Source organism: Lactuca sativa, chromosome 4 (assembly GCF_002870075.4).
Source record: "Lactuca sativa cultivar Salinas chromosome 4, Lsat_Salinas_v11, whole genome shotgun sequence".
NCBI lineage: Eukaryota > Viridiplantae > Streptophyta > Magnoliopsida > Asterales > Asteraceae > Lactuca > Lactuca sativa.
Genome location: NC_056626.2, coordinates 269,324,109 through 269,338,573, shown reverse-complemented (window position 1 = coordinate 269,338,573; position 14,465 = coordinate 269,324,109). Strand labels below are relative to the sequence as shown.

General features: G+C 36.8%; 1 protein-coding gene across 1 annotated transcript; it reads right to left on the bottom strand.

The window, feature by feature from the left end:
- Window positions 1–371: 371 nt before the first annotated feature.
- LOC111921924 (F-box/LRR-repeat protein At5g02910) lies at window positions 372–2,867 on the bottom strand. Its single transcript, XM_023917498.3, has 2 exons — window positions 2,721–2,867; window positions 372–2,092 (listed from the first exon to the last, which is right to left on the bottom strand). The coding sequence occupies exon 2, from the start codon at window positions 2,088–2,090 to the stop codon at window positions 531–533; it is 1,560 nt and encodes a 519-aa protein (XP_023773266.1). The 5' UTR covers window positions 2,091–2,092; window positions 2,721–2,867; the 3' UTR covers window positions 372–530.
- Between the last annotated feature and the right edge of the window lie 11,598 nt (window positions 2,868–14,465).

Sequence of the window (14,465 nt, the reverse complement as noted above, 5' to 3'; positions counted from 1 at the left end):
CCTTGAAACTAATGTGTCGGTTTTTGTTAACATGGAATGTTGATTAGGCTTGTCATGTCAACAAATGTAGTGACATCATCATCATTTAAAGAGAGAGAGCTCAAGGCCTTTCGATGGTTATAGGATGATGGAGAGAGAAGCTCGTGGATGGAAGACCATTCTCTCCACCCTGCAAACATTCACTAGAAAGACCACGAATGCATTAAACAAGGTAGAGTTAAATTCAAATCTTGAATGGTTGTGAGTTTTAGTTGGAAGTTATAGTAAATATATTATCAGTTAAGATGATGTTATATAAAATAAATAAATAAAAACTATATGTGTTTAAATATGTTTTGAGTACAGATTTTAGCAAGGATCACGCATGAAGGTTGTCGTATGAATAGGGTGTAAAATGTTTAGCTAAAAATAAAAAGGTTGGTTGTTGTATCCTTATGAAAATAAGTATAACATCATAAGTATGTGTTAAACAAAGAGGATAAATAAAGACAAGAAACAGTAAAACAAATAACCGAACCAAGAGATGATGATTAACGCCACTTTAGTTTGAAGTCAACAGGAGTCGAGGCTTGTAGAAAGGTTCTCTGGGAATTTGTTAGGGTTCTCCATTTTTTATGAGGAAGTGGTCTTATTAGAACATGTTGCAGGCGATGAGGCCAAATAGCAGTGGTCTTTTTCTTTTCCAAGACCTCCCTGAGCATGAGCCTGCAAAAGTGATTGTTGTGTCTGTAGTGCCTGTCTGGGCGTGCATATATATGCTTGGGATGGCAAATCTCAAAGAATGCATCAAAAAATGGGGATCGTTCCCACAGGCATTCATCTTCATCTGTTTCAAACTCGAGTTCTTGCACATTCATAGCAGGAGGAAACAAGAGCCTTCTTCTTAGTTCATCGATGTCGATGTCCAATGGCATACTACTATCAGAGTTGTTGGTTATACTTATACAAAGGTCGCATTTGCGTGATAACATGAGTGCTTCCCTCAGCTTAAGAAAAAACGAAGCATCAAGAGGAAGGTCGAGTGAGAGTGAGAGTTTGATTTGCCTGAGAGACGAGACTGGAAACAGGAGATTAGGCAATATGCTGTCGCCAGAGAATGAGAAAAAAAGTAATTTTGGAGCACAAACTTGTACGTCGAAAAGCTTTTTGTGTGACGTCAAGGACAATATCTTGATTGAAGCGCATGTGAAATGGAAGCTTCCCAACATCCAAGACTTCATATCAAGGGTCAAACTCTCGAGAAAAGGAAATCTTGACTTGATCATGTCCAGACACACGTTGTCCCGAACCACACCACCTAACATTAACTGTGTCACGTTGCTTAACGACAATGAATGGACGTTTGCACTGAATCGAAGTTGTCCTGAACGAAGTAGATCGTAGCTAAACACGGCAAGATTTGGGACATTACTGATTTCCAAAGCAGCATCCAAAGTTATGCTTAATTCATAAAGACGAGGAAGGTTTATAACCTTGATGGTCTTGAACCCCTCGCAGGAATCAAAATCTATATTTGAAAGCCTTATCTTCTCAAGCGAGCTACAGGACGACAGTATGTCATTGAGTGCCTCTTCACTTATGTGCACACCAGCCAAGTGCAGTTCTCGTAGGGACACACACTTGATCACAGGATGATGGCTAGTCGTCATCCTAACAGAAATATCGGTCCCCCATGAAGCTCCAACTCTTATCTTAGTTAGATTCTCACCCAAGAGTAACTCATCTGGCAACGTAAAAGAGGAGGCACCTTTTAGGTAAACTGAGAGGGAAAACTCCTTGAGACTAGTTTTGGTTGCCACGAATCCTATCCATTTTTCAGCATGAGAAGCTGACTCCTGGTTCTGCATGTCCATCTTAAGCTCAAAGCTTTCGATTGGTATGTTGTCACGGAGATACCTTATCAGAGTGTGGTCCACATCCACCAACTTCATGCTCTTTCCTCTTCCAACATAGAACCTGAGGGTAGGGATGGTAGACCAAGCATGTAGCCATGACTTGGACAACACGCTGGTGCGGGCCGCTTCTTTTACCGCCAACCGTGCTTGTATACGATGCATCAACTCCACAACATCTTCTACTTCTCGTCTCATCCCTTCAAACACATAACACAAGGATAAGGAAGGATCTTATGAAATCATCAAAATCAAACCAAAAATTACTCATCAGTCCATATATACAGCCAAAGGTCTGACAGACAGATTCCAGTTTGGTATATATGCAACAAATAGCACTCTGCTAGCAAACACAGCTTCCAATCGTGTTTTGTAAAAATCATTCTCAGCCATATGCTTTTGAAACAACACCATACTCTCCAAAATATTAAGTGTCGATACAGACAACACCATGACACACAATACATTGATTCATACCAAGAATTCCATTCTTATAAGAAAAAGCCCAATCTTGGAATTTCAAGTTTAGTCGCTGTAGTGTGCCAAAGGCTTTCCAAAACCACTAAAGTTTCAAAATTTCTCTTTGTATGGATACAAGACACGCAATGCATTGACTGATACCAAGATTCCATTCTTTTTTTTTTTAAACGATCTTGTAATTTCAAGTTTAGCCGTTGTAGTTTACCAATAATTCCATTCTTATAAGAAAAATCAAATCTTGTAATTTCAAGTTTTGTCACTGTAATTTATGCCTCCGATTGTTCATAACGAGGATTGACACGCACCAAACAGCACACAACAAGATGCAAAACAAATCGGAGGATTTACCTGATAGCAAAAATCGAGAAACAAGCCGCAGCTACAAGGCGGTTCGTCAACCAGGGTTCATGTTTTATTTTATATTCCTCCTAATTGGATTCCAGTTGTAAATTGTGTTCTTCGGTTTTTTAATCGGGGGTCAGAATGTCTATGAGTAAATTACATTGTTGGTCCTTCGGTATACATGTTTCTGCACTTTTGGTTCTAATTTAAGAGTAAAAAATTAAGATAAAACTAAAAAAATGATCCCTTTAGTATATATTTTTTATGAGGTTTAGTCCAAGACACATTCACATTCGTTAGCAAAAAGAGTACCCAATTTCTTGCACAAAGAAGATACCCCCAAATGTCTATAGAGAGTTCACATACCAGTAAGCCAAAAGCAAAATCAATTATCCGCCACATTTTATACCGTTATTTGTTCTTTATTTTTCATGGAACACTCAATCTTCGCATCCGTCGATTAAAGATCAGAATCAGATAAATCATGGGATTCTGGTTCAAACAAATTAGGTTAAAAACTTTTTGTTGGAGTGGATTGCAACTCGGGACAATGGTTGTGAAATTAGAAGTGTTAATATTTCTTCATCTATTGTTCAACACATCCTTCCATCTATTGTTCAACACATCCTTCCATCTATTGTTCATATTTCTTCATTAGAAAATCAGGTAATGGAAATAAATTAGTGTTTATAAACTTAAATATTTTAAAATTTAAGTTGTTACATACGTAATTATGGAGTAGTTCGTATTGGGATCGATACCTACAGATTTGGGGGTAATGTTTTAGTCGTTTCCATCTCCTGGAAATCCCAGCTGATCTATGAGCAAGACAAAAGATTAATAAAACCAAGATCTGATTGAGAGGAGTATTTAGAAGATGACGATGGTTTACAAACAAAACGGTGACCTATTCGGAGGCGACCTGTTCAACAAGATAACAAGATGACATAACAGATAACACAGAGAAAAAGAGGACTTCCGGATTAAGCTGGTATATATATTTTTAAAGTATTATCGTATTCTAATCAATTCTTATACTCTGAATTTTTTAGGATTTGCGTGTAAAATCTTGCAAGATTTTCGTAAATTTGATTGATTTGTTGTTTGAGTTTCCTAAATAATAATCATTTCAGTGAAAGGCATTAATCTTGATGCATTTCTTTTTATTTAGGATTTGTAGGAGGTTATAAACCAATAAGGAAGATATAAGTTATGTGAAAAATGACATGTGTTGCCTTTTGCTGCTTAAAATTGGAGTTTCATGCTCCATGGAGTCACCAAGGTATCGAACAGATACAGCTATTGTAGTATTGTTATCCATGAGCTTTACCTGATCAAGGATGCCATTTTAAGGAATTCTAATGATATCTAATCTTCTGTTTAAAGTTATGAAGTAAACTCATATGTACTTGTATTCTCATTATCAGATCATGTAACCAGTTTTTGGTAAATAAGTAACACATTTGATGTAACATCCCGAACTTCACCGGTATATTTCGAATCCCTTCACTTTATTTAATTGACATTGTAGTCCTTAGAGTTGTCTGAATTAGGCCATGAGAAGTATGAGTGCTAAAGTTGCAACTTTGGGTCAGGAAGAGTACGTTGAGCGTACTAGGCGCGCCTTAGTACGTTGGGCGTACTGTCACACCCCCAAAACGTAAAACAAACGGCATAAACGTCTGGGGGTGGAGGACGTCATGCATAGTATCACAACAATTGCATCATAGTAATCAAAGTAAACACAACCATTACAATATAATATGAATATTTACATCTGTTGGTTTCATAGCTTATATACATCAAAAGTAACAAAAAGGTGAAGACGAAACTCCAAATGCTCCGTCTTCTCAAAAGCCGGCGAGAGTACCTGTCTACTGATGCCCTGAGAATACAAGCGATTTTGAAAAATGTATCAGCATAAAGCTGGTGAGTTCATAAGACTGTTTGGTAGTGAAAACCATTGTTATCAAGTTATGAAAAATGTATGCATGCCTCCCAAGAAAATCCAATATTTTCTAACATGTTTGTTCGTTAGTGTATGTATAGTATATTGTGTCTGAATAACTTTGGCTACCACCAGTATGGAATGTATGTTCTATTTGAAAACCCTGGCTACCACCAGTATGTATAGTAGTTTTATTACTTAAAATAAAACCAAGTGTTGTATCCTTGGAATACCCTCCAGTGTAATGTGTCGTAGTCTTATTAATTAAAATAAGACTATTGAAGAATGAAAATCCCGTAAACAAAGGTTAGTTTATACTACTGTGAGTTCATATAACCATGCTTGATATGACTGATGACCTCCGCGACGTTTCTTCAGGCCTCATAACTTATGATATTTGTCACCCCAGGCATGCCTGCCTAACTGTAGCTGGCAGTTTAGGTGCGGGATTGTCAATCCCGAATAGATCTATTCACAAATCTCACGCTCTCCCTCCAGGAGACTCTGTCTATACTAAATGTAGAGGATTTACTAGTACCCCGAAGGGTACAATTGAAGAGTTGTCTCACAATCCTGTATTAACTAGTTTACGTGTTGTTCTGTATCGTTGTTCTCGTGTTTGAAATCGTTTGTATACTTGATAGAGTATAAATAATTATACACAAAATAATAATTTAGTATGATACTCTTATTATCTGTATATAGTGATTGATAAACTAATCTTGTCATAGTTTATATATTCAACTGTGTAAGTAGTTTGTATTTGTAAAACTGGTGATTCTCCGAAATGACTCCCAATGGTGATTCTCGATGATTTCCTGAAGAATAAGGGTGTTTTGGGAGTTTACGGTCAAGAGTCTAGAGAGAGAAAGAGAGGGTGTTTGGCCAAAAAAGTGTAAATGAGGGGGTATGTCTCATATTTATAGGGCTATTCGTGATCGGTGGTGGAGTCCACGTGGCATTAGCCGCAAACGAGTTTACGGTCGTAAACAGGTTTGCGGCCGTGAACTCTAGTCAGACCGTGAACTGTTGTTTTTTGAGAAAAACTTGAGTCTCGCATGATTTCAGGTTCCGATTCGAATAAAATTTTAACTATATAAAATTAGTTGATTTCCTAAACCAAGAAGTTTGACGGAAAAATCACTAATATTCAAATTTTATTAACGAAGTTTGATTCAAGATAACAGGAAAAGTTTCGGGTTGTCACACGTACACTCATGTACGCTGGGCGTACTAATTTCAGGAAGGAACCCTAATATTTAGGGTTTAGGGACTATATAAACACCCTTATGGATCATTTCCTCTGATTATCCTCACCCTCCACAGCCTACTTTCGTCCTCCCCAAACCCTAGCTCTTTCATGTGGGTGTAAGCTTATTTGGTGTGTGTTTTGGAGTGTTTCAAGAGAAGAGCATTGCATCCAAGTGTTGGAGAAGAACATCAAGTTCATAGATCTGAAGTTAGTTTGTGCTCAAGAAGCTCCTAAAGGTATAAAGTTCCAAACTTTATGCATATATGCTTAGATCTCACCATTTTACTTTATTAGAAGCATCTTTTGTCCCAAAAGCCATAAAGTGGTGTATTTTGTGTTATGGACGTAAAGAGTTGTCCTTCCAGACTCTTGAAGGGGCATTGAGTGATAAAAATAAGGTCCCATTGACTTTAAGTGTCCCATGAAAGAGAAATAATGTCTTAATGGATTAAGACCAAGCATTTAGAACTTTATGGACGTCCAAAGTGATAAAGTTCGTGACTTTATGGACCCTATACGTGTTAGGCCCTTGGATCTGAGATTAGGACTTAAGTGCTTAAGCCAATAAGCACTTAATAAGGTTTTGTCAAGAGATGGAGAACGCCAAGCGTAAATCCAGTACGCCCAGCGTACTGGGTTAACCACCCCGATGGTGGTCAATATCTGGTCATGTACGCCTCGCGTACCAGAGGAGTACGCCCCGCGTACATCCTCTGTTGGGCTATTAACATTTGGGCTTCGGGTTTTGGGTTGTTTTTGGGCTAAAGGGATTTAGGCCTTTGTTGTACTTAATAAATGAGATGTTATGGGCCAATTGGTGGTAGCGGATCATGAGTTTAGGCCCAATAAGGAGATTGGCCCCAATTTAGTAAATTGGACCAATAGTGGACTTATGTATATGTACCTCCAAAGTAAGGACTTGATGTGGGACTTTGGCCTAATTAAAGGAGTTGGTTTAATGAGTACTAAATACATTTGGTCAAGGCGGTAATGGTGTTTTTATTATTATGTGACAGTTCGGGGTTTCTGGAGAGATCGTAGTCGAAGACTTGCAGCATTTCAGCACTATTATGAGGTGAGTTATCCTCACTATACTAAGGGGTCTAAGGCACCAAGGCCGGCCCATTGGATATGATATCCTACTAGTTGGTATTATGTTGAGTATGAGTTAGTTATGCATGCTAGTTTGATATGCTAGAGGGTAGGTCTGTAGGACTACCTGTGATATTGTCTGTTTATCTGTTTGTGTACTTATTTGTTATATGTCGACATATTATGTGGGATGGGTTGAGGTGATCCTGCTCTGTGCAATAACCAACAAACCCGAGAGCATTCTAGATACGAGCTGAGGGCCAGGCGGGGCATTCCAGACTCGTACTGTGGGCTCAAGAGCATTCCAGATACGAGTTGAGGGAGTCTCGTACTGTGGGCTCGATGGCAATCTAGATGTGAGCTGTGGGCCCGGAAGGCAATCCAGACTCACACTGATGGCCCAGGGGTAATCCAGTCTGTAAAGCTGTAGACCCATTATATGTTGTTATTTGTATATGTGCAGTGTATCGGTATTTTGGGGAACTCACTAAGCATCGTGCTTACGGTTTCAGTTTATTGTTTCAGGTACATCAGGGGATCGCGGCAAGGCAAAGGCATGAGATCATACAGCTCCTCGTGTTTTATTTACGTTTCTGGGATGAACTCTGATCTTAGACTATTTGGAAAACAGATTTGTAATAACTACTGGTTTTAAAGGTCTTGAAAAGTTTTAAATTGGCTTAAATTCTTATGGGTGTTACTGTTGGATTAATGTCTAAGTCCATAACTATAATTGGTAAGACTTGACCCGACCCGGCATGGTCCATTTGGGTTGCATGGCATCATGCACTTGGATAGACTATAATGAGAGAAATAACACTTAAGGTTGATTAATATATTATAAGTTCTAATATATTAATAGGATTATTTAATTAGTATTGATTAAGAATTAATCAAGAATTAATTAAGTGATCAAAAGAAGACTAATTAAATATATGGGTTGATCGTGTAAATCATCCATACTTGTATAGTGGGCTAATGCTCCATGGATAATCTAGTTGGCCTAAAGCCCATAGGATGGTCCATGGATGCTCCATGGTGTATTTGAACCCATGGATCCAAGGAAATGGAAGTTCATGACAATTAGGGTTTACCCTAATTGTAACAACTATACAAGATCATATTCTTTGGGAAAAATCGGCCACTATGAATAAGAAGAAAGGGCTAGCCGATTTTAGGAGTGTTCAAGTTTCTCTCAAGTTATTCCAAGTGTATTTGGTGTTGTGTGAACCATTTGAGGTGTCACACTTGAGGCACTAGGCACTCAAGCTTCATGAAGACATTCTACATCAAAGAGGTATGTATTCTATCTTATTATATTCATTATTTTGTATGCTAGATTAGGATAATACCTTGGATGTTCATAATTGCATGTATAATAGAGAAAACATAGATCCAAGGTATTTAGGGTTGCACGTACACTTAGGAGTGTTAGAATGCTCAAAACCCAACAGTGGTATCATAATATCGATGGAGCGTGTGTGGTTAACCGTCACATCGTTTGAGGGGTAAACATTTAAGGGTACCAAGTAATTTGCATGGTTACTTCACACCTTGTTTTGTGATCCTCGGCATCCCGGTCACAAAACCTGAAGGGCACACTCGAGATTGAAACATGCCATTGAAAAGTTCAATGAATCTCAAAAGATCTAGGAGTTTCAAATCCAATTAAAACTTAATAATACATTTCGTTTATCTTGGTGGAAATTGGTGAATCGTCATTCACCTACCTTCAAATATTTTATAGCTTGGATTACGGCATCCCTCTTCTAAGTTATAAAATAGTTTGTAGGGTCCTAGCCTTAATATTTCATATTGGGTGTCATATTAAGGACTGTAGATCAACTATCTTGAACATCTCCCAAAAGATGTCTGGTTTAAATATCTATGATCTTCCCAAATCTCTTGAATCAAGCTTTCCTAAATGAAAATGATGTCCCATGGAAATCATACTTCTTTCACCTCCTCCAATTATTCTCTCTAACCCACAAGTTCAAGGTCACTCAAGCCCTATTGGCAAGGCAAGGTGTATGTGTGGTCACATCTTGGAGATGTAGTCACATATTGACAAGCCGGGAGAGTTGGGTGTCAAAGTCTTGAGAAAGTTGGTGGTTCAATCACTTTCTAAGTCACATAGTGAGCTCCTTTGGTACTCCTATGAAACAGACTATGACAAGACCCTTAATGATCTTATCTATTTGCTAAGATCATCTTCCTAAAACTTTATGGACATTGACAATGGCGACACTAGAAATCCAGAAAAAGCATTCTCTTCCCAAGGAAAGGGATTAACCATAGTCAACTAGGTTGACCAAATGGTAAAGAGAAAGGCTAAATTTGTGGCAGTCCCTTGTTCCATTACCAAAGCGTCCATATGTTAAATTGCCAAAGGAAGGGGCATTGGTTGCGAAGCTGCCAATTTTACCTAGGGATGTTAAAGTCAATAAGGTTGACTCTAATTCAGGTAAAGTCCACTATCTAACTCTGCTAAGTTTCTATTCTGAGATTCTTGATACATGATGTGACTGAGTCACATGTTGATGTTTTAAGAATCAAAGAAAAGTAAAGAAACGTAAAGAAAGAATATGTTGAATCTGATCGCGTAGATGGATTTCTATCGCATAGTTTGAAGATTGGATTCTTGAGCTACTTCTTAGGAGTTATGAGATATTGCTTAGGAATAGATAACAACAAGTTTTCATATGGATTGTAAGGATAAGTTCTTCTGCAATGTTTTTAAAATAAAAGGAAAAATGATGATTTTATTTATTTTAAAATATCCTTACAATGGCATTTGAAAAAAAAATTGTTGCTTATATGATTCCATTAATAGCAAGAGTGGAAATATGAAATTGATTCTTTCATTTGTGGTAATGTCTAAATTTACCAAATAAGGAAAGATTCTCATCACCCAAGTTTCAATTGGACCGGAACTTGGAATCATGCAAGTTGTATAGCATGATGAATGAGAACTTTCAAGTATTGGAAAATTAAGACTAATTACTTGTTCACATGGATGTGTGAGTCATGTAAAGGACTAAGGGATCGAGTACACATTCTTGTGCACTGATTAAGTCCACCACAAAAGATTGATAAGACTATTCGTCATAGTTTACTAAAGCTCAGTAAATATGATTATACTTACAAGCTTAAGTGTAACTCTGAGACATTGGAAAATGTTCCAATGTATGACAGAGTGAATAAGAAGAATCAACTTAGGCAGAAGGATAAAAATTTCTCAAATCTGAAAAGATGGGAGAGTACTTTAGTATCAGTTTTTGTGATCATCTTAATGATTAAGAAACCATATCAAAATTAGTTCTCTAAGGAAATCTTAGTGCATTCTTATGACTAAGAAGAGGAACTTGAATTGTTGAAATGGTTAAATCAAGAAGATGAGTCATACTTCATTCCAATACAAGTCTAAGAGTCATACTCCAAGATTGTAATTTGAGTGACATATCTTTAAGAAGGTTTAAAACACTTGTCAAATGTAAGAGTAAAAGTTTTCTACTCTTTTACATTTGAAATTGGTAAGTTGTGATATTTTGGATAAAACAAAGACCAACTAAGGCCAATTGTGTGAAGTGTTTGTCTTGATTAGAATCCACACTATCTCTTGAATATCTGACAAGAAAGTCTTATATGTCAAGAGGGCAGTGGGAGTCTTAAAGGTCTTGAAAGTCTCAAGAACTAATCAAGAATAAAACCTGAAGTTCTTCACTAGCACACGACTTGAGGTTTATAACCTATCGTGTTGACATATTCTGTGCCCATTCCAGTTAAGGTTGGCTTTGCATATGAGTTCTTAGAGTTCTCAAATTGGTTGCATAACAACTTGGAAGAAATGGCAGGCCCTTGAGTTGCCAGATGGCAAGAAATTAAGATTGAGTTCAATCCATATGAGTTTGAATTTGTCATCATCCTTGTCTTGTGACTATGGTTTTGACAATTCACATGGATAAGAACACAACCATTAAATCTAAGTGTCATAAGGTCTCTCTCCGATTCATGAAAATGATGATGAGGAAACACTTTCACTAGGTAGATTTTAGCTAGATAGCAATTGTGATATTTGCATTCTCAAAGTCGTTAGTGGAGCTGTGTGGTTAACCGGCACACTAACATGGACTTGTGAGAAGTGGAAAAGGTCTAAACAATTGAGACTATGATTACAGCATCCCTTTTCATAGTTCTAAAATTGTTTAGACACACCTGTGAGCTATCTAAAAGAGGTGTATGATTTTGATAAAGTTTTATCAAAACAATCTAGTATCAGAAATCTGAACTTTGGTAAGAAAGTCAGCTAATTTCTGAGTACATGTCAAATCTAGTGGGAGCATAAGTGTTATGCTAATAATCATCATATTAGTGGGACCATGATAATTATGATAAAGGTTGCAAGTTAGCAATGTTAATTATAGAAAACAAAAGTTTCAACTGGGAAAGAGTTGTTTTGCTAAATTAAGGGAGAGGAAATTATACTTCATCTCAAATCTAAAAGCTTAGATTGAGGTTTTAATCGTATTTAGTCAAGGGTATATATATGAATTTCATGTTCGAATGGCTTAACATAAGGAAATTATGTATATGGGTCCATTATTTGCATTCTAAAATTCGATTATGATTACGGCATCCCTTTTCATAATCAGAATTATGAGAACTTGGCAAATAGAAATGGAAATGTTATAGCAGAAGACTGGTTTAGTCTTTATGTGAGACATCATGAATCGTGTCCCATATGCTTCGGATATAGGATCGATTACATGTGCTATATTCATCCGTTCTAAAATTTTCCAAATGCTTGGGACATTAAGAAGAGAAAAGGTCTAGAATTGGATATGACTAAAAGGATTAAACAATTGTCGAGGACAATCTAAGGTTTACCAAAGATTGGTTGCTCAAGGACAGTTGGAAGTATAGTGATAATTCTGGAAGGACCATATTGACATAATCTGTAAGGAGGCAACTCTTGTTCAGAAGTTATAGTCAAAAGGGAATCTGGAGATGTTTCAAAGTTAGAAAATTTTCAATCTGTGTAAGATTAGGAAACTTAATGCAAGAAGGATGTTTCCAAGGAGCTGATCTCCTTTGGAATGCTCTGTAATGGTTGTTGTCAAGTCTTTCTGACTTTGTGCATAATCATTACAAGAGGATCAATGCATATAAGTTTAGAATCTAACAGATTTCAGTAAATGGCATGAATTTGGAATTCTTGCATTTGCAGTAAGGAATTGGGACTGTGAAAAGAGGATCATTGGAGTTATGTTCAATTGATCTATTTCACAAAGTAAAGATCATAGGCAAACATAGTATGCATACTTGGTGTATGGCGTGACTAGTGTTTAGAAAAACATAGTGTACATGCTTGGAGCATGAGACAACTATTGTTTTAATTCAAGAATAAAGTTGATAGCTAAAACAGTATATAATGAATAATGTGTAATCATATGGTGATAAATAAAGGGTGTTTTATTTATGTTCATAAGTTCTGAGACCATATTAGATTCCATTATTATTGTGTTTCATTTTGCATATTTTGACTTCCAGAATAAACTAGGTCATTGTTTTGGATGACTAAGTTATTCAAACCATCCACATTCGGTCATATGTTGGAAGTAGATATGAATTAAGACTGTCATGGGTTGGCTTGTAGAGGTCTAAGATGTTGGACAAATGGCTACAACACTCATGAGTGCTCATAAGTTCTGAGTATTGGATTCAACCCGCGCTCATTGGAATCACTTCACGGATTTTATCACGAGTGATCATGAGTCGATAATATCTTATATTCTTCAAACCTAGAGATATGAGTTGTTACTATGAGTTGGTTATACATTGATTGCACGAAAACGCATTCGGTAACTCGGTTATAAAACGTGCCTTTGTGTATGATTCAACAAGTAGTAGAACAAGCCATATGAGTCGAAGTTTATCCATTCCTTTTACCTTCAGGATAAAAGCGATATCTATGGGCCCCTCAATGATTTGATGATGACAAATGGAAGTGCTCGGCCGGGCCAGGACTGATTTGATTTGTTCAATTAGTCAGTCGTCATAAATCGGAAATCGGGAAACAACAAATAGACAGAGATAATGATTATAATCCATGTCTCAGTCCATATGATATCTAGAATGAAGAAATATATGATTCATTATCTAATGGACAAGTCATTGACAAAGGTCAGAGTTCATCTACAAGGTCAGAGTTCGACAGAAGCTTTTGAGAGCTACGATTGTCGGTCGGTTCTTGAAGTCATTCGCAATAATAGTTTTAGACTTATCCAAGTGGGAGACTGTTGGATTAATGTCTAAGTCCATAACTATAATTGGTAAGACTTGACCCGACCCGACATGGTCCATTTGGGTTGCATGGCATCATGCACTTGGATAGACTATAATGAGAGAAATAACACTTAAGGTTGATTAATATATTATAAGTTCTAATATATTAATAGGATTATTTAATTAGTATTGATCAAGAATTAATCAAGAATTAATTAAGTGATCAAAAGAAGACTAATTAAATATATGGGTTGATCGTGTAAATCATCCATACTTGTATAGTGGGCTAATGCTCCATGGATAATCTAGTTGGCCTAAAGCCCATAGGATGGTCCATGGATGCTCCATGGTGTATTTGAACCCATGGATCCAAGGAAATGGAAGTTCATGACAATTAGGGTTTACCCTAATTGTAACAACTATATAAGATCATATTCTTTGGGAAAAATCGGCCACTATGAATAAGAAGAAAGGGCTAGCCGATTTTAGGAGTGTTCAAGTTTCTCTCAAGTTATTCCAAGTGTATTTGGTGTTGTGTGAACCATTTGAGGTGTCACACTTGAGGCACTAGGCACTCAAGCTTCATGAAGACATTCTACATCAAAGAGGTATGTATTCTATCTTATTATATTCATTATTTTGTATGCTAGATTAGGATAATACCTTGGATGTTCATAATTGCATGTATAATAGAGAAAACATAGATCCAAGGTATTTAGGGTTGCACGTACACTTAGGAGTGTTAGAATGCTCAAAACCCAACAGTTACAAGTTGATATCAGAGCCTAGATTTGAGTGAATTGGAGGAATACTCATGTGAATCCAGTCTTAAGTCTAGGAAAGGATTTTAAAATGATTTTTTTTAAAAAAAAATAGTTTTCAAAATAAGTAAAGGAGGATGCAGGATGTACGATCAGTAAGAGCCAGTATTTAGACCCCAAAATACCATACAATTATTCATTATTATGTGATATGTTAGAACAACATGCTAGTACGAGGCTAGGGATCTTCAGGAATTGCATGATAGAATTTCCTGATTACATGATGCCTACTAGCCTAGGGTTTCCTTTATATGATATTGACATCATTACTGTAGTTGTTTAGTGTATGCATTACGGTTATACATAATTAAGATCTTATAGCCTTAGAATGTTTGATTTGACATTATGTTCTA